Source organism: Prionailurus bengalensis, chromosome C1 (genome assembly GCF_016509475.1).
Source record: "Prionailurus bengalensis isolate Pbe53 chromosome C1, Fcat_Pben_1.1_paternal_pri, whole genome shotgun sequence".
Lineage (NCBI taxonomy): Eukaryota > Metazoa > Chordata > Mammalia > Carnivora > Felidae > Prionailurus > Prionailurus bengalensis.
Window position 1 is genome coordinate 55,828,009 of NC_057345.1, and position 19,656 is coordinate 55,847,664.

The following is a 19,656-nucleotide window of genomic DNA, read 5'->3' on the forward strand; positions in this document are numbered from 1 at the left end:
GCTCAGTCAGTTATGCAACCAATTCTTGGTTTTGGCTCAGGTCATAACCTCACAGTTTGTGAGTTCAAGCCCCATATGGGGCTCCTCACTGGCAGCATGGAGCCTGCTTGGGATTCTCTCTTTCCTTCTCTCTCTCTCCCCCTCCCCTGCTCATGCCATCTCCGTCTCTCTCTAAATAAATTTAAAAACTCAAAAAAAATAAAAACTTAAGTGCTATGAAAATTGTTGGCTTGTGGAGCTAATCAAAGAAAGAAAACAGGAAACAAAGCAAATAACACCAATTGACTTGAGAGTACCTTATTTCTTCAGGACTCCATCCATGTCTTGTTTCTTTTATTTCTTTTTTGTAGTTCTCTACAAAATGAAATCTCTACAAAATGAAATGCTTGTTCAATTTATAAGACAGTTCACAGTACAAATGATTCCAGGGTTGAGATAAGATTCCCTTATGCCCTTTAAATTAATTTATTTATATGCAGTATTTCAAGAGTCTGTCTATTATGTCCAGTGTGATATATCTGAAATGGAAATAAAGGCAAATAGAATTAACAGAAGAACATTTCAGAAAAATATAAAAGAAGGGGAAAATGTGTAAAGGAACTTTTGTTAAGAAAAATGATGAAGAGGTCATAAAGAGGGAAAGGAGAAAACCCTCCAACAGAATTAAAAAAAAAAAAAAAAGGACCAACACTTCAGAAACACTTCAGAAGTCTCCTGCTTTCAAGCAAGAAAAGAATGTGCCTACGTATTATAGGTAAAGTTAGGAGTACAAATGCTTACCAGTGAGACTGGAGGAAATTCTAGAGAGCCTCAGCTGCTCTCGAGAAAGGAAAACAGTGTCTGTCTAGTTTGTTGATGTAAAGTGTGTTGGGGCTATTGGGTAGAAAGAAGAAAAAGCAGAGAGGTTTAAGTTGATGTTACTTTCCTTGCCAGTCACATCACCTAACATGTCATCATAAGGAGACTGATTTGATGATCAGGGTCAGACAGCACAGAATTTGTCCATGTTAGAGCTTGTGAGATTTTTTTCACCAAATGGCAGACTCAGAAGGAAAAAGGAGATAATGCTTCAGTCAGGAGACTGTTCTTTTTCATGACTTAGTTCATGAAAAGTCATGGAGAAGAAGGTTGACTCCAATGGCTAAGTTGCAAGCTTGCTACTTGGTGGATTTGATTTTCCTTTTCCATCATCCTAGTGGAATAGATCATTAGAGGTGGTTACATATTGTCTCTATACTGTTTTTGTATTTGTTTGTCTCATTCTCTTTTGAGGAAGGGAAGGGGGCATCAGAATGATTCAAGCTTGTGAAGATTAAAGCATAAGGCATTATTACTGCTTTACTAGTGGGTATGATAAAGAATGCATGTAATGTGCATTGTGCCTGGAATATAGTAAGAAATCAATAAACTAGGCATTAGTTTTGACGGTAGAATTAACATTAGCACTATTTTTACTATTATGCTGCTACTGTTGCTACTAATCAGAAGCAGTCTCACATGCTTGAAGTAATGTTAGATTAGAAACCACAAAATCTATGTTCTGATCTCGATTCTGCTATTAATAACATTTGGCAACTCCCCCTCTTTTCTCTAAACCTTGACTTATCTATCTGTAAAATGGGGAAGGTGAAATAGATAACCTCCAAAGTGTTGTTTTTGTACTGAGATGCCACCACTAAGACATGTCTATAAGTAGCTTTGCCAGCAGAAGGGAAGGATTTTGTACTCCACCCCATTGAGTCAACTGGGTAATTAATAGTATGCATTTGTAAGAGAGTCAACCTTGATAGACATCTAGAACATCATTTGGTTGTTCTGCAGTGTCCCAGACTGAAATGTCAGCTGTTGGAGGGTAAGAGCAGCAGGATCATGGCAGTGACTAGCTAACCTTTGAAGTGCCTTCCTCCTCTGACTTATTCAAGTATTTGATACTAGGGTTAAGAATAAAGATAGCCTCAGGGCACCCAGGTGACTCAGTCAATTAAGCATTGACTTCCGCTCAGGTCATCATCTTGAAGTCTGTGAGTTACAGCCGTGTGGGGCTCTGTGCTAACAGCTCAGAGCCTGGAGCCTGCTTTGGATTCTGTGTCTCCCTCTCTCTCTCTGCACCTCCCCTGCTCTCTCTCTCTCTCTTTCTCTCTCTCTCTCAGAAATAAACATTAAAAAAAAAAAGAAAGATAGCCTAGCATATGATTTTTTTTTAAACCTAGTTTTACAAAACATATAGTTCCAGTGTAGTAAAAGTCATAAGTGATTTAGAAAAGACATCCATTGGGGTGCCTGGGTGGCTCAGTCAGTAAGCGTCCGACTCTTGGTTTGGGCTCAGGTCATGATCTCACAGTTCATGAGTTCAAGCTCCATGTTGAGCTCTGTGCTGATGGTGGGGAGCCTGCTTGGGATTCTCTCCCTCTCTCTGCCCCTCCCCTGCTTGAGAGAGAGAGGGACGGAGGGAAAGAGAGAGAGAGAGAGATGCAAAAGCAGGACCCAGAAGGGAAAATGGGAGCTAGCCTCAGTGGAGTGCCTACTTTGTTCTAGGTAATCTCATAGGTCCATGACACTATCATATTAATCTTCCCAGTAACTTTGTCCAGGTTCCTATTACTGTATGCACTGTAAGAATGAGGAAATGGCACTCTTACAGTTAATAGCGCACAGTGGAACTAAGGTTCACTAGCTTTTTTCTTTTCCACAATACTACACTGCCCCCTTGAACTTAACATAGTGCTACCACGTTAAGTAAAGTAATGTGGAAGTAGGAAGTGCTCCTGCCTACATGCAGTTATCACCTGTGGTAAGGGTTTTTCCTAGCCTACTAAAATACAGTTTTGCAGTAATGTGTATTTTGTGCTTCTTCCTGGAGCAACAGAGGAAGATACTCACCGGGGAGTTATCCTTGCTTCTGCCTTCCTGCCAGTTGTAGCATTTCTGGCTCATCCTTGTCCCCCTCACTGAGATAGTATTTTCACTGTGTGGAAACTGTCACAACTTGAGTGATGGGTCAGTGACGAGTCAGTGAGGCAGCATTCTCTTTGATTTTCTGATTCAAGATAGAGTTGTAGTTTTAATATCAACCCTCCAGGCAGACTGTCTGAAAGATGTTTACAGTTGATAGGAAGTTTCATTTTATTAGAAGATACCTCATTTACTTGAAGGTCTTTGGGGTTCTGAGTTTCTTATAAGAGGAGAAACTATTTTACTGGGTATTCAAAGAAAATGAGCAAACTCGTGTTTGAGCAAACTCAATGTACTATATAAACTCAACTCTATCCTCTAATTTGCCTATTTCATATATAGGGGTGTGTGTGTGTGTGTGTGTGTGTGTGTGTGTGTGTGTGTATTTCATATATGTATATTTCATATATATTTCTTATATACATATTTAATATGTGTTTTATATATGCATATTTCATATTTATACATTTAAAACATTCTTATAACTAATTAAATATTTTGCTATTACTATTTTATTTATTTGGATAATGTCATAGCTCCATAAATTGCAAAGCATATTGAAAGATACCCTGTAGATACCCCTTATAGTCAAGAAGCAGAAATTTATTTAATCCCCTATGTAACTGGTTGTTCATAATCCAATCATCTTCTAGTTGTCTTCTCATTCAGTTTGTAATTTTCTTTATGCTAGAATATTCCAAATTTTAATGAAGTAACTAAGGTAGTGATAATAAAGAAAAACTTACTATTAATGATGTCAGCCATGATGTGGCAGAATCAGATTTAATGTAGTTGTAGTTACATTAAAATAGAAATAAAATAGACACTACATGAATAGACACTACTGGTCTGCTGGCTTTACTCTGGTCCCCATACACGAGGCCAAGGCTAACTTTTTTGTTTGTTTTTTTGCCTTTGCATGTGTTTGTTTAATGTAATTCATATCTTGTAACACCTTGACTTATCCCCAATTAAAACTCAGTTAAATAAATTTTTTTTAAAAACGTTGAATTAAACATCAGTGGTTTCCTATAGATTTGAGAGTAAAATCCAGGCTCCCTTCCATGGTAAACAAACCCATGGTAGATGTGGTTCCTGGCTTCTTCTCCATTTCATGTCCTACCATTCTCCCCACAGTCACTTCCCCTGCCACCCTGCCCTTTTTTTTCCGTGACTCACCCATAGCCAGCTTGTTCCTCTGCCTCTGGGCTTCATCCTGAGTCTTCACTTGGCTTGTGCCAGTCTCAGCTCCAACTTCACCTCTTGCATTGACCAGCTTCTCTCCTCCCCAGTCTTTCTCTCCCCTTAGCTTCTTTTGTGGTTTTCTTTTTATCATTGTCCGAATTTGTTATTTATTTGTTTTCTGTCTCCTTATTCCAGAACGTTGGTTCCATGAGGGCAGAAACCCTCACTATCTTGTTCTTCACTCTATCCCTAGCCCCTGCCACACAACAACTGCTGGATACATATTTGTTGATTGAATGGCTGACTAAAAGGTGTCTGAGCTGAGTTGGAATGGATGCATAAGACTTAGCCATTCTAGGGGTACCTGGGTGGTACAATCGGTTAAGTATCTGACTCTCGATCTCAGCTCAGGTCATGATCTCACAGTTTGTGAGTTCAAGCCTTGCATTGGGCTCTGCGCTGATGGCTTGGGATTCTGTCTCTCCTTCTCTCCGCCCCTCCCCCACTTGTGTGTACGCTCTCTCTCCCTCAAAGTAAATAAACTTAAAAAAATTGTTTTAATTAAAAAAAAGATTTAGCCATTCTAAGAACAGTGGAAAAGTAAGAGAATAACATCAACAGGATGTTGCAGGAAAACTAAGCAGCTAGAGAGTAGAGATGGATGTAGTTGGTAATATAGACAGAAATTAGCTCACAGAGGCCATTGTAGGCTGTGACCTTGGACTGTATGTTTAAAGAAAGGGAAACTATCAGCTTTTAATTTAGATCAGTGTTTTTCAAACATTTTAAACCAAGACCGATAAGAAACACATTTCATATTTTCTGTAAACTGAGACCCACCCTCAGATTCTAGAGGCCACCACAATCTTTCGCTCATGGCACCCCCCTGAATCTGCCACTGTAGATTCTCATATCAGTCCTTGTCATATTATAGCTCCCTGACTGACATTTTCGCCTCTCTCATCTACTTTTAAAGACTCACCTGATTAGATTGGGCTCATTTGAATAACACAGGATATTCTCCCCATCTCAGATCCTTAGCAGTAATCACATCTCCAAAGTCCCTCTATCATGAATTGTAATATATACACATGTTCTAGGGATTAAGGCATGGACATCTTTTGCAGGCCATTATTCTGCCTACCACAGGGATGTTTATAAGGAGTTTTTTAATAGCTCATATTTCTTTCCCCTTCCTCCCTTTTTCTTTCTTTTAATAAATGTTTGTTGAATACTCTTTCCTAGTGCTAGGTGCTGGCATAGAGCAGTGAGCCAGTGTTCCTGCTCTTATGGTAGCTTAAATTCTCACACAAAAATAGACGACAAACAAGTAGTCAAGTAAATAAACACAGTAGTTACAGATTGTACTGTGAAGCAATAAATAGGGTGATGAGTAGAAAGTAGCTGGGCAAGACCACTTTGGCTAGGGGATCAGGGAGGGGCTCTCTGAGGAAGTAACACATGATCTAAGATCTGAAGGATATAAGTCAGCCAGCCACTAAGAAACAGAGGAAGAGGATTCTAGCAGACGAAATGGAAAGTGCAGAATCTCTGGGCAGCAAAAGACATGCCTTATTTAGGGGCACAGTCTGAAAGCCAGTATGAATGGAGCAGAGTGAGCAAGGCAGAAAAGTATGGCAAATGATGGTGGCAACACAGGAGAAGTGAGGCCATACATTGCCCAAGAGAGCATCTGCGGTGAGGATTTTGGATTTTATTCTAACAACGATAGACATATGAAGGGCTGTGAATAGTGGTAGTATGAAACATGTAATGTAATATTATTTATATTTCTAAAAGGTAGTCAGTATGTGAAAATGACCTAGAAAGGGGTAAGGATGGATTGGAAAGACACATTAAGGAGCTACTATAGTCATCTAGGGGAGAGATGACTGGCTTTTGGACTAGGGTGAGGACAGTAGAAACGGAGAGAAGTGGATTGATCTGTAATATATTTTGGAGGTAAAATTAATGAGACTTAGTGATGACTTGGTTGTAGGGAATGAGAAAGAGAGTGGACTCAAGGTCCACTTCTAGGTTTTTGAGCAACTTAGGGGGCAAGAATGTTATTTACTGAAATAAAAAGGGCTAGGGAAAGAACCAATTTGGAGAAGGGAGACCAACTGAACATGTTAATATTGAGTACTATTAGAGATCAAGAGGTGATGCAAAGAGACAGACTGGAACACTGGAGTCTGAGATGAAGATGTGCATCTGAGAGGCATTAGCATACAAATGATTTCTAGAGCCGGGTGACCAGATGTGGAGCTGGGTGACCAGATGAGATCTCCTGGGGCGGGAGTAGAAATAGAAAATAATGTCTTGAGTGAGCTGAGGTCCTCCAAGAGTTGAAAGTCAGGAGGAGAAGGAAGAGCAACCAGCAAAGACTATTGAAAAGACAAGTGATGACTAGGCTAGAGGTAGAAAAGTTAAAAGGGCAAGTGGGCACATTTCTATAAACCCACTAGAGCCGGGGCACCTGGGTGGCTATGTTGGTTGAGCATCCAACTCTTGATTTAGGTTCAGGTCAGGATCCCAGGGTTGTGGGATCAAGTCCTGTGTAGGGCTCCTGCCGAAGATTCTCTCTGTCTCCCTGCCTCTCCCCCCACCCCCTCCCTGGTGCTCTGCTCCTCTCTCCTACTTACTCGCATATGCTTGCCTGCTTGCTCGCTCTCTCTCTCTCTCTCTCTCTCTCAAAACTAAAAAGCAAAACTAAACAAACAAACAAAAAACACTAGAGCAGTACTGTTATATCTCTAGCACTTAACATTGTGCCTGGCACATGAAAAGTAGCCTGTTAAAGGAATAAGTGAATTTTTCTGAGAATGTCTAGTATGTTCTGGCACATCTCTAGGCATGGGAGTAAGACGTGAACATTTGCATTGGCTGGTTCCCAATAGCCTAACATCGCAGAACTTTCCAGCATATGTTATGGATTTTTGGCCCACCTTAAAATAGAATTTAGAGAATTCCCTAATGATTAGTAGAACCATTCCTTAGGTTTAAATTTGGAAACAATCAGAAATCACCAGATTGCATTTTCTGAACCATTCGAGATAGGAATACGTAGTAAAATAAATGAGTAATAAATAAACAAGCAAACAAACAAGTAAAATTGAACTTCTGTAGAAGACTCAAACAACTCCCTTTCTTATGACCAAAGAGATCAATTTTTCACTAAGTTCTAGGAGAGGGTTATAAGCCACTTTTTAATCTTCTGTTCTGGAAGCATATGAATAGATCAGAAATTCTCATTAGTCTTGGGATTTAACACCATTATGTTTGACTATGATGGTGCAACCCTGTTTGGAAGAAAACAATTTTTGTGTGCACCTGAGGCTAGGAAGGTTAAGTAACTTGCTCCCAGTCTCAGAGTTCTTAAACCCAGTTTTAAAGGACTCCACAGGCCATACCTCTTCTCCCACCCTTTGCCAACTCCAAGAAGCAAAAGTGAATGGGGTTAGAGGTGGTTAAGATTTTCAGTTTACAAGTTTTAAGGTATACTTCATTTAAAAAGAAAAAAACCCAAATCTTAATGATACAGAGAAATTAAAGGGGCATTTTAAGCCTTTCTGAATGGTGTTGGTCCTGGTATTTTCTGAATGTATTTAACATGAATGAATTTGTCTTCTTTTACAAGGAAAATTACAGAGGTGTGTTCCAGAGTTGACTGTTCATGGCACAAACAAATGGAGGGTGTTCACTGGCACTTATTTTTATCATTGTGTTGTTGTTGGCTAAAGCAAATATAGGTAAGATATTTTTATAATTGAATCAGTAGAAGGATTTATGGGTTAAATTTTCAGTTACAGATGAAATATATATTCGTGGCAATTGTTCTGGTAGTTGGTCTTTTGTAGTCAATCTTCTATCATTTTAAGTGGGTATATCTGGTTCCATATCTGTAACTAATATGCATTTTATTTAATTTATACTGATTAACATGAGTCCAATCATATCATTTCTCATTAAGTGACTAGGTAACCACAAAGCTGACTTCATGAATGAATGTTTTACTAAAACGGTAGTGCATTTTAACAGAGGGTGTTTATGAGCAAATTCAACTATGGTAAAAAAATAATGGCTGACGTTTTCCCTGCCTTTTCTTTTTTGGGAGCTTACTTTTTACTTAAGATCAATGAAAATTAAAGATGCAGAGAACAAATATACAAGTAGGATAGGGTGAGGAAAGAGAAAGAGAGAGACTTTTTCAGTTCTAAAAATAAAAAAGAATTTTTCATTTATAGGGAATTTTTAGTATTTAATTTATTTGATATAAATAACTTCTTCTGGGGCACCTGGATGGCTCAGTCGGTTGACTGCCCGACTTTGGCTCAGGTCATGATCTCGCTGTCCATGGGTTCAAGCCCCGCATTGGGCTCTGTGCTGACAGCTTGGAGCCTGGAGCCTGTTTCAGATTCTGTGTCTCCCTCGCTCTCTGCCCCTCACCCACTCATGCTCTGTCTCTCTCTCTGTCTGTCTCTCTCTCTCTCTCTCTCTCTCTCTCTCTCTCTGTCAAAAATAAATAAACATTGAAAAAAAATAACTTTTTCTACCAATTCCTGTTTAGGGTAGTTAATCAAAGCAGTCTTACAATTACAAAAAAAAAAAAAAAAAAAAAAAGAAGAGACTTTCAATAGAGGCTTTCTATCACATTTGAAAATTCAGGGCAAATCTATAATTCTGATGTTCTTTCACTGGCAGTACCACCAAAAACTGTTCATTTCTGAATAGTTGTCATATTTATTTACACAAAAGCTTCTGGAGAGTAAGAATGACCTCTCTTTATTTTGGGGACAGAGAGAGACAGAGCATGAATAGGGGAGGGGGCAGAGAGAGAGGGAGACACAGAATCAGAAACAGGCTCCAGGCTCTGAGCCATCAGCCCAGAGCCTGACATGGGGCTCGAACTCACGGACCGCGAGATAGTGACCTGGCTGAAGTCGGACGCTTAACCGACTGCGCCACCCAGGCGCCCCAAGAATGACCTCTCTTTTAATGAGTTTAATGTAGTATCTGTCAATAAACAAACTCTTTTCATGTAGTGTCACATTAGCTGTATTGGGTTATGGTTCATCTAGCCCAGGGTCTTGCATCTTGAAGGAATACCAAAATATGGCATGGTAAGACCTAATTTTCATCCTTGATGCCAACCACAAACATAACAGAGCCACTGAATATTTTCTTTTGTTATAAAATAATGTTCTAGATTATACAAACTTTATACCATTAATACAGCAAGAGAAAGTGTTATTCCTAAATCTATCCCTTGTAGTTTGTAATAGCCCCTTACACCATTATTTTTCTTTTTGGTCTGAGTATTGAAGTAAGCCTTATAAATCATAAATGAGGAAGGAAACAAGTGTGATTTATTCTGGGAAGTACTTTTCAGTAGCCTGAGGAATAATCTGCATATAAGAGAGGTTGATTTTTCCTGGTCCCATGTTCCTGAATGTTCTCCCAACCCTATTTTCTCAGCACTTTTGGTTCTGGTTATAGTATAACTGTTTTGAGAAGGATGCGTATTTTAATTCAAATACAATTAGACTTTAATGTGGTTACCTTCTGTTCTCATTGTGCATCACCAATTCAGCCAGAGCAGTTTAGGTTATTTATATTTTCATGATTTGATGGGATTAATTTTACCTTGCTCTTGAGGGTTACACAAACCCACCATTTTGAGATGGATTTCTTATGTGCTGACTTGTGTCTTATTGCAGATGTATGCAAGAGAGGAGATGTGACCGTGAAGCCTTCCCGTGTAATTTCACTTGGATCAGCTGTCAATATTTCATGCTCTTTGAAGCCTGAACAAGGCTGCTCACAATACCCCAGTGTTAACAGGTTAATCCTCTACAAGTTTGACAGACAAATCCATTTTCTGCATGGTTACTCCCTCAGTTCTCAAGTCACTGGTCTTCCTCTGGGTACAACCCTGTTTCTCTGCAAATTGGCATGTAGAAAAAACAAGGAGTTTCGAATATGTGGGGCAGAGATCTCAGTTGGTGGTGAGCATTCCATTCTGAATTCTTAAAAACTAGTCATCTTTCGATATTTGTCATGTGTTATACAGAAATCCAAATATAGGACTGTTCTTCCTTTTCATGCCACATGGATATATTTCATCTTGATAGCAATATGAGCATCTCAATGTCAGAAATCCAGAAATCAATAGAATTGGGGTTTCATTTAGTAGTGTTATCTCTTTTTTTCTCCCTCCCCCTATCCCCTCCCCTGCCCACTAGTGTTTTACCCATTAAGACCATTTACCTGTTGTCCTTGGACTCCAGTGGCAGGAAAGAGAATCTCTGCAGCTGACTCTTCATGGCTTCTTGATTTATGAGAATTTAATTCAAAGCTACAACCTCCTAAAAAGACGAAAGAGGTACCTTTTTTGACTTATGAAGTCCAGGTTGACCACCCAAAGCTGAGCAGTTCTCCTTTCCCTAACTTAATGGTCCTTACATCCACACTTACTCCTGACCACTAGTTATACTTATCAGAGGTTAAAAGAAAACTATTGTCACACTATCTTTACCTGGGTTTTCTAGAAAGCTCCCTAAGGCAGAACTGACATGCTTATGCTTCATTGGGAAAGGGGAATTCAGTAGTCTCAGGGAAGCAAGAGTGAGGGGGTGAGCCAGGAAGGGACCAAAGCAAACACAAGGAGGTCAAGTTACTGAGCTGGCCACAGCATCGAAAGAAAATACAGCTGGTTGCTTGGTCACTAGGGACATTCCCAGAAAAAAAGTATGGAAATACAATGACAGAGAATGAGGAGAATTTAACTATCTGTCATTGGTCAAAGTTCACCCACAGGGTATCAACTCCCCCACTTAGCTTGCACTTCTGGTCCCTCCAGGCAGCTGCTGTGCCTATGGTGAGCTGGCAGCACACCTGCCAAAAGCTTGTAGCCTACAGCCTACAACCTGTAGCCTTGAAGGTCCAGCCGGGCAATCCAGTGAGATTGCATGGGCTCTGAGTCATCCCATCTCATTCTGTGCCTCCGTGGTTGCAGATAAGCTCTGGAGTGGCCAGTGAAAGGCATGGGAGAGTAGGAGGAATTGGTATATTAGTCTGACTGACAAAGATGCAAGGACAGGGCCCCTGACATGAAGACAGTGTTACAGAGCTCAATGAGACTCTTTCCTAAAGATGGAAACCACTATTCTTTGACCTGCAAGGATATGGTTGGTGCCAAGCAATCTTGCTGGAGAGTCACCAGAAGCACTGAGTAGAATACCAAGCAAACAGCTGAACAAATCACTGGAGGCTAAGAAGATATAAACCAGGCCCAGTCCTCCTTTTCCAGTTCAGGGCCTCCTATTCATGCCATTTATGGGTCATTTATGGGTACTCTTGGCTCTGACTGCCTGTGGTGTCCTAAAAGGAACATGGGCTTTGAAGCCCAACCCTGTCACTAGCAGTAGGCAGTTTCAATTCTCTGAGCCCCAGTTTCTCTGTCTGTTATGAAGATACTAACACGTACTTCAGAAAATGGTTGTAGTGAATAGATGACACTCAGTATGCAAAGTGCTTAATCTAGTACCGGGCACATGGAAAGCACCTAGGTGATAAGCATTAGGGTTGAAATTTTATGTGGCTTGACTCTTTTATTCCTGTGCACAGTGTGTTGGGTAGGCGACCCCATTTCCCTTAAAAGAACAGTACAAGAAAGTGATAGACAAAATCAAAACTTTTCTAAAAATCACCATTGGTCCTCACCTTCCTTGTCCTCAGAACACATGAATGTTTTACTCTGGGGTAACTTGTTAGTAGACCAACATTACATATGTGTATTAGATATTCCCAGGCATAGATGTCAGTTGTGGGTGTTCACAGTGCTGCTGCTGTTTTCTTCATATTTACTAGGCTAACAGAGCCTTGAAAGTCAGTGTCCTTGCACATGTCTTTAGCCATCCCATTCCATTTCCTACCTTTTCTTAGGTATGTTAGAGTGCTACAACCCCTTTTCATTTTTAAAACTTTCCATCCAGAATATGCAGATGCATTTCTGACAGTTGCAGCATCAGAAAACCCAGGGAGATAGATGGTCAAGAGGATCTGTCGTGGTGCAGCAAAGTTGGGTGGTGCTGCTGGAATGTTGCTTGCACCGTGTGCTCTAGTTGTAACCGCACCACCAAATGGCTGCTCTTTAAGCAAGGTTAGCACCTTTGAGGGGAAGGACTGACTGAAAGTAGCACCTTTTTCTGAGTACAGCTAGTCATTCCAAGAAAAGACACAATGAATTTTGGTTTTGCCTAGTATAGCAAGCTTAATCCTATCTAGTGAGGGAGTAAAGAGCCCCTTTTCTGTGATAAGTGGTGTCCACAGTGCCTTTGTATATCCTGAGGATGCTGTCATAAAGTTGGCTGTTTTCTAAGAACTGGGAATGGGTAATTTAGCCTTTTCTTCCCAGCCCCTTCCAGGGGTTAGGCTGCTCTGCTGCCAAGACCTCATTCCAATTGTGCAGTAACTAAGCAATCAGTGCTCTAGCTTAACCTCATAGGATTGATCCACAAGCTATTTAGAAAATCAAGGCAATAAATGAAAGACAATGGATTCTTGCTTGGGTGGGTCTTTTAATGTTTGTTTGTTTATGAGGGAGAGAGAGAGAGAGAGAGAGAGTGAGGGAGGGGCAGAGATAGAGGGGAACAGAGGGTCCAAAATGACCTCTGTACTCAACACAGAGAACCTGACCTGGGATTCATACCCATGAACTGAGAGATCATGACTTAGCCAAAGTCAGATACTCAACCGACTGAGCCATCCAGGTGCCCCTTGGGTGTTTTCAGCATATGCTTGACTGTTGATATTTCTGAAAGCTATTTTTCCAAGACTATTAATTTCCCATAGTAAGTAGGGCTTTTAAAAACAATAACAACTGTAGTACTCATAACAATTTATTATATTGCAAGCTATCTTAATTTTCAGAGGCTTTGATTTCTGTCCTTTTTTTGGTGTCAGCTATTATACACTTGTATTGAAGAGAATGAGGCCTGGTTTCCCCTGGAACAGATAGTCTCTGTCAAAACCAAGTCCTGGGGTGTGGGGACCTCATGCTAGGAAAGTTGACTTGATTTGTGAGTAAAAGCTGTGCTCTTTAAAATAAGGGTCTCTGAAAACTTTTAGGAGTAAAGATACGAGTGAGAACTAACTTTTTAATTACTTAAAAGTACCACGTGCTTTATATGTCATTTGGTCATCAAAAGACCCTATGAAGGGTTAGGATGGGAGGGGAGACATATCAACAAACTTGTGGAAGCTAGAAAGCAGGTAGACCAGTAATAATTGGTTAGCCAGCAGCTGGCAATGAGAAATGTCATGATGCAACATGATTGAATGCAGAAGATTCCACCCCAGAAAGACTCAGAAATTGGTGATACCATGTCTTTCTGGGAGGAAGGGTAAAATAGGACTAAGAAATGAGAGATTCCATTGAAAATCTATTTGAAAAACAGATTCTCAGATCTCTTTCCAAATTCCATGTAGCTAGACATTCACTGCTCCACTACTCTGGCATAAGACTGGAGGCTTGGCATCAGAGGGTCACTAAACTAGCTCCGACCACTTCAGCTGAGATTGGTAATACCATGCTGAAAAAACAGAGGGATTAAAGGAACATCTACAAATAGCTCCCTTCAACCCTGTTCTCTCCCCCACTAAAGTTACAATATCCTTTTCTAAGAAATCTGACAAGGCCAAGAGGAAATATCTAAAATTATTGATGATACTGTGGCACCTGGGTGACTCAGTTGGTTGAGCACACGACTTTAGCTCAGGTCATGATCTCCCCATTCGTGGGTTTGAGCACTATGTCGGGCTCTGTGATGACAGCTCGGAGCCTGGAGCCTGCTTCTGATTATTCTGTGTCTCCCTCTCTCTCTGCCCCTCCCCCACTCATGCTCTGTCTCTCTCAAAAATAAATAAATATTAAAAAAAAATTTTTAATAAAATAAAATAATTGACAATACAGAAAACCTGGCCAGATCACCCTGGGTGAAACCCAGAATCAGCAAATGCCCCTCAGCTGACACACATGCAGAGCTCCAATCTATAATTTAAATAGTGCCTCACTTCTATACGTGAGTAAAAATATAAGGATCTGGGGAAAACATCTGCTATGAAAGATAGAAACCAGAACAAACATAGGGAACAAAGCATATAAGCAAAGTGGAAGGGGTAGAGTGTATTCAGGGAGGAAAGATTAAAAAACAAAAACTATCCTTGATACCCTCAGAGAATTGAGAGAAACTATTGCATACAGAACAAAGATAGGATGCTGTGTGGAAAGAAAATATTCAGAGAATAGAAAACATGGCCCCCAATGATAAACCAATGAAAAACTTAACAAGAGACTAGATATATACACTGAGGAGGTTTTTCCTTGATGGTAGAGCAGAAAGATGAAGAGCTTAAAAATATAGAGGGTAATATATAAAATTAGAGGAAGATCCAACCGATGAAAACTAGAGATTTTTAGAAAGATAAAAATAGAGAAGAGAGAATCAACAGAAAAATAATTCAAGACTGTTTCCCAAACTGAAGGACAAAAGTTCCCAGAATGTATACACTCCAAGAATCCAAAAGAAAGTAGACCCTCATTAAGCACATCTTTGTGAAAAATCAGAATAGTGGGGACAAAGAAAAGATTTTACAATCTTCTGAAGATGAAAAACAGTGGTTCAAGAATCAGAATGACTAGGGCGCCTGGGTGGCTCAGTTGGTTAAGTGTCCGACTTCAGCTTGGGTCATGATATTGCGGTTCACGAGTTCGAGCCCCACATCGGGCTCTATGCTGACAGCTCGGAGCCTGGACCCAGCTTCAGATTCTGTGTCTCCCTCTCTCTCTGCTCCTCCCCCACTCGTGCTCTGTCTCTATCTCTTAAAAATAAGTAAACATTAAAAAAAATTTTTTTTAAAGAATCAGATGGCTTCAAGCTTCTCAACAGCATCCTAGAATATGGAAGACAATAGAGTATTGTCTCCAGAATCCTGGATGAAAATTCTTCTCAGTTTAGAATTTAATACTCAGCCAAAGTATCAGTCAAGTGTGAGGGTAGAATAAATACATTTTTAGTCATGGTCAAAGTAGTTCCTCCCTGTGCCCTTTTCCAGGGAATTACTGGAGGATGTACCCCACCAACACAAATAATTAAATCAAAGGAGAGGAAAGAATTAGATTTAAGAAATAGGATATCAAACACCAGAAAAAGAAGGAATTTCCATGATACTAAGTACTGGTAATATCAGAATAACAGCTGCTACTGTACCAGGCACAAAGCAAACCTATCTTATTGGAAACTTTGCAAGGACCCAAGAAAGAGGTCTTCAGGCAAATGAAACAGCATTTGAATATGGTGAGCAGTGATTCAGATAATTGGCTTGAGAGTTTGGAATTAATAAGAAAAATAAACAAATGGAAAAACAAGGCAATTTATTGCTGGCTCCAAGATCAATAAAAAGTAGTACATAAAATGAGAAGTTAATGTAGTGTTCTAAGTGGATTAGTCATAAGTAGTTATGTATACAGATATATAGAGTGTATTTATACATTTAACCATGTTCACAATATTTCCTTCCCTGAGCCCTTTCTCAGGGAACTGTAACAGTGTGTGTGTATGTGCATGTGTGTGTTTCATACATGATATATATTTCAATGTAATGTATACATATTTCATATATATATGAAAGAGTCTGTTCTTTTAGGAAAAAGAAAGTTTATTATTCCATCAAACAAAACTATATGAGCTTCATACTATTATACCCATTTTATAGATGAAGAAATTGAACCTCTGAGAAGTTAACTTGTTCACCATCACGTAGTGGGCAATTATCATGTCTGTGGTGTTTGCTAAGGACAAAACAAAAAGGGGGGGGGGATTTATTCCATCAACTACAACTTTTTTTTTTTGGTGCAGAGAATATCTAGGGATTTAGTGGTAAACTTGTTTTATCTCACCCAAGGGAAACATCTATTACATGTGGGTCTCGGTATTAGAGTACAATGAGATGAATGATTAACAGTGTCTTTTCTTACTTCCACTAAATCTGAGAAACTCCTAGCTTGGGTTTTGCCTTTGACTATAACATGGCTTAATTTACAAATACACACCTTATGGTAGAAGGGATCTTGCCTTGTACACCTTTGTATGTCCATAGCTAGCACTGTGCCCAACTCATGGAAGGTACTCAGTGTCCACGTACATAAAGAATTAGCGTACATATATGATAACTAATTTGGATGTAAATTTAAAAAAATAAAATTAAAAAATATATTAAAAAATAAAAAGAAAAAAAGTATTCAAAAAAAGAATTAGCTTATAAATGTTTATAAAGTGTTTCAAGCGATTCTGCAGAAATTAGATTTAGATGATACAACTCAGAAGGACATGACTAGGGCTAGTGGGTAGAAGTGTCTTGGCAGCAAATATCAGGTCTAGGAAGAGAAAGAGCCCCTAGTTTTCAAAGGTTTCTAATATTTGGGGACACCTGGGTGGCTCAGTTGGTTGAGCATCCAACTTTGGCTCAGGTCATGATCTTGTGGTTCATGAGTTTGAGCCCTGCGTCTGGCTCTCTGCTGTCAGGTCAGAGCCAGCTTGGTTCCTCTGTCCCCCTCTGTCTCTGTACCTCCCCTGCTCATGCTCTCTCTATCTCTCTCTCTCTTAAAAATAAATAAACATTGGGGTGCCTGGGTGGCTCGGTCGGTTGGGCGCCTGACTTCAGCTCAGGTCATGGTTTCACGGTTCATGCGTTCAAGCCCCACGTAGGGCTCTGTGCTGACAGCTCGGAGCCTGGATCCTGCTTCGGATTCTGTGTCTCCCTCTCTCTCTGCCCTTCCCCTATTCACGCTCTGTCTCTCTGTGTCTCTCAAAAATGAATAAACGTTAAAAAATATTTTAAATAAATAATAAACATTAAAAATATGAAGTTTAAAAAAATTAAGTTTAAAGGTTTCTAATATTTGAATGGACCTCACTCTGAATCAGTAAACTCATCATCACCATTGGTAATGAAGCTAGCACTGGATGTTCAGCTGTCAGGGGAAATGGTTGAATATGGTAGTAAAAGGCTTGGACTCAAGTCAGCTACACCTGGGCTGGAGCCCTGATTCTGCCACAACACAGTTTTGTAATTTGGGGCCAGATATTTAACCTCTAAGTTTTAGTTTTCCTCTTCAGTACATTGAGGATGATAACAATAAATACTTGATGTAGCTGCTATGATATCTAATTGAGAAAAACCATGCACAATGCATAAGACTCAGCATGTAATGTTTGATCCATTTTCACTATTGTTATTAAAAGACATTCATGCCTTGGAAGCAAATATGAACTTGATGGAATGTAGACATAGGGGAAGTATCATTGTCTTATTGTCAAATAACAATGTGACTGAGATATCAACTGTGTGGTGTTTAAAATATGAGGCTTTGCACTTTCTTTTTAAAGTTGTTCCGGAACAGCCTCAAAACTTATCTTGTATACAGAAGGGAGAACATGGGACTGTAACCTGCATCTGGGACAGAGGACGAGACACCCACCTATATACTGCATATACTTTACAGTGAGTGAAAGACTATATTTTTGCAGCTGCTTTGTAGGTATTGTCTTAGACTACACTTAGAAATTCAGTTAGATATGCATTTAGAAATAACAGTTTTATATTTACCAGAGAGAAGCAATAGACACCTCTAGATAGGTACTTTAACAAAAATTCTAGTGTTCATCAGTTAAAACTGGTTCATTCATCCAAAGTGTGAGAACTGATGTCTTGGGTCTGCGATCTAACTCAGAGTTCTCTTCAGAGCATCCAAGGCTTATGTTATGGATGTTCCTCCCTGCTCTAATAGGGTTAAACTGGCCACATTATATCCCTTCTTTTGTGGTTGTAGACTCTTAGGGTCATAATATATAAATAGACTCCTCCTTGTGGTAGCTTTCCATTAGCTTCGGAGGAGTTTCTTTTTAAAGCATCTTTGTGTGACCTGGAAGTCCACACAAAGAAGAGTCTGGGAGATTCTGTTCCCTGGAGTTGATTCCATAATCCATCCAAAGGATAGGATAGTTTGCACATGCCTAACTGAGCAGGAAATGGAGGAAAGAAAGTGGAGCCCAGGGTTCCAGGCTGTACTAGAAGCTGGCACTTCATTTTGTACAGTAAATGCCTAGGGCCATGGATCTTTGGTAACAGTTGGGTCTGCCCTGAGGAGCCAGAATGTCAGCCAGGGTTTCGGGTTACTTATCTATATGCACATCAAAAAGTCTCAATCTGGGGTGCTTGGGTGGCTCAGTTGGTTAAGCCTCTGACTCTTGATCTCAGCTCAGGTCTTGATCTCAGGACTGTGAATTCAAGGCCTGCATTGGGCTCTATGCCAGGTGTGGAGTCTACTTAAAAAAAAAAAAAGGTCTCAATCCTACTAAAAAAGGGGAGAAAATATGGTCCTATTTATTACCATAGAATACAAATATTCCCTTAATATATCCAACTGACCTTAACAAAATGTCTAGAATTTTGAATATTCAAATATTATATCCCTTTTGTACTAAAAGGAACAAGTACTCATAAAGTATGTTGCTAAACACAATTGTCTTTTATTTACAGGCTAACTGGACCAAAAAATTTCACTTGGCAGAGGCAATGTAATGATCATTATTGTGACCATTTGGACCTTGGAATTAACCTAACCCCTGAATTGCCTGAATCCAGTTACACAGCCAAGGTTACTGCTACAAATAGTCTTGGAAATGCTTCTTCAGTTCCATCCACATTTACATTCTTGGACATAGGTACATTTTATTTCACATTTTGTAGGTATCATTCATTGGTAAATGAACATTATTCTTAAAATCACTTGAATATTCTGTACGTGATTGTTTCAAAAGGGACAATGGCACAAAGAGTAGGTATTACTTTGATGCAAGGAAAAGAGTGCATGATCTCAGAGCCTTATGGAGATGGCCATACAGAATGGAATGTTCAACATTATTCTCTCTGTTGGAGAAAAAAGAACTTAGTCCCACAGAGGCACTAGCTGCCAGTGATAACCATTTGACTGAGGAGAGGGTTCTGCAAGATTGATTATTCATGAAACTCAGTGTAGGCATTTCTTGTCAGAGAGATCTTTTTACCCCCATGGTTACTCCACTATTCTGAGATAGGCTACCTGTGGGTTTGCTGGGCCAGCGCAGAGGTGCAAACTATCAATAAAGTGTACCAAGGTACAGGGGTGCCTGGGTGGCTCAGTCAGTGAGGTGTCCAACTCAGTTTCAGCTCAGGCCATGATCTCATGGTTCATGAGTTTGAGCCTTGCATGGGGCTCTGTGCTGACAGTGCAGAGCCTGCTTGGGATTCTCTCTCTCTCTCTGCAGCTCCCCTGCTCACTCTGTCTCTCAAAATAAATAAACATTTTTTTTAAGTGTATCAAGGCACAAATGTGTCTTGTTCTGAGAATACCTACTACCATTCTCATCACCTTGGGACCTGGAGTGAACAAGTTGTAGCACATTTCTGAGCAAA

The 19,656-nt window shown here is 39.8% G+C and overlaps 1 protein-coding gene across 1 annotated transcript in view; it reads left to right on the forward strand.

The window, feature by feature from the left end:
* IL12RB2 (interleukin 12 receptor subunit beta 2) overlaps positions 1-19,656 on the forward strand; it is a 77,744-nt gene that overhangs the window by 3,456 nt on the left and 54,632 nt on the right. The window contains exons 2-5 of the mRNA XM_043575221.1: positions 7,778-7,889; positions 9,858-10,145; positions 17,589-17,703; positions 18,742-18,926. Of these exons, the coding sequence (XP_043431156.1) occupies positions 7,814-7,889; positions 9,858-10,145; positions 17,589-17,703; positions 18,742-18,926 (664 nt within the window). The 5' untranslated portion in view covers positions 7,778-7,813. The remainder of the gene's footprint in view (positions 1-7,777; positions 7,890-9,857; positions 10,146-17,588; positions 17,704-18,741; positions 18,927-19,656) is intronic.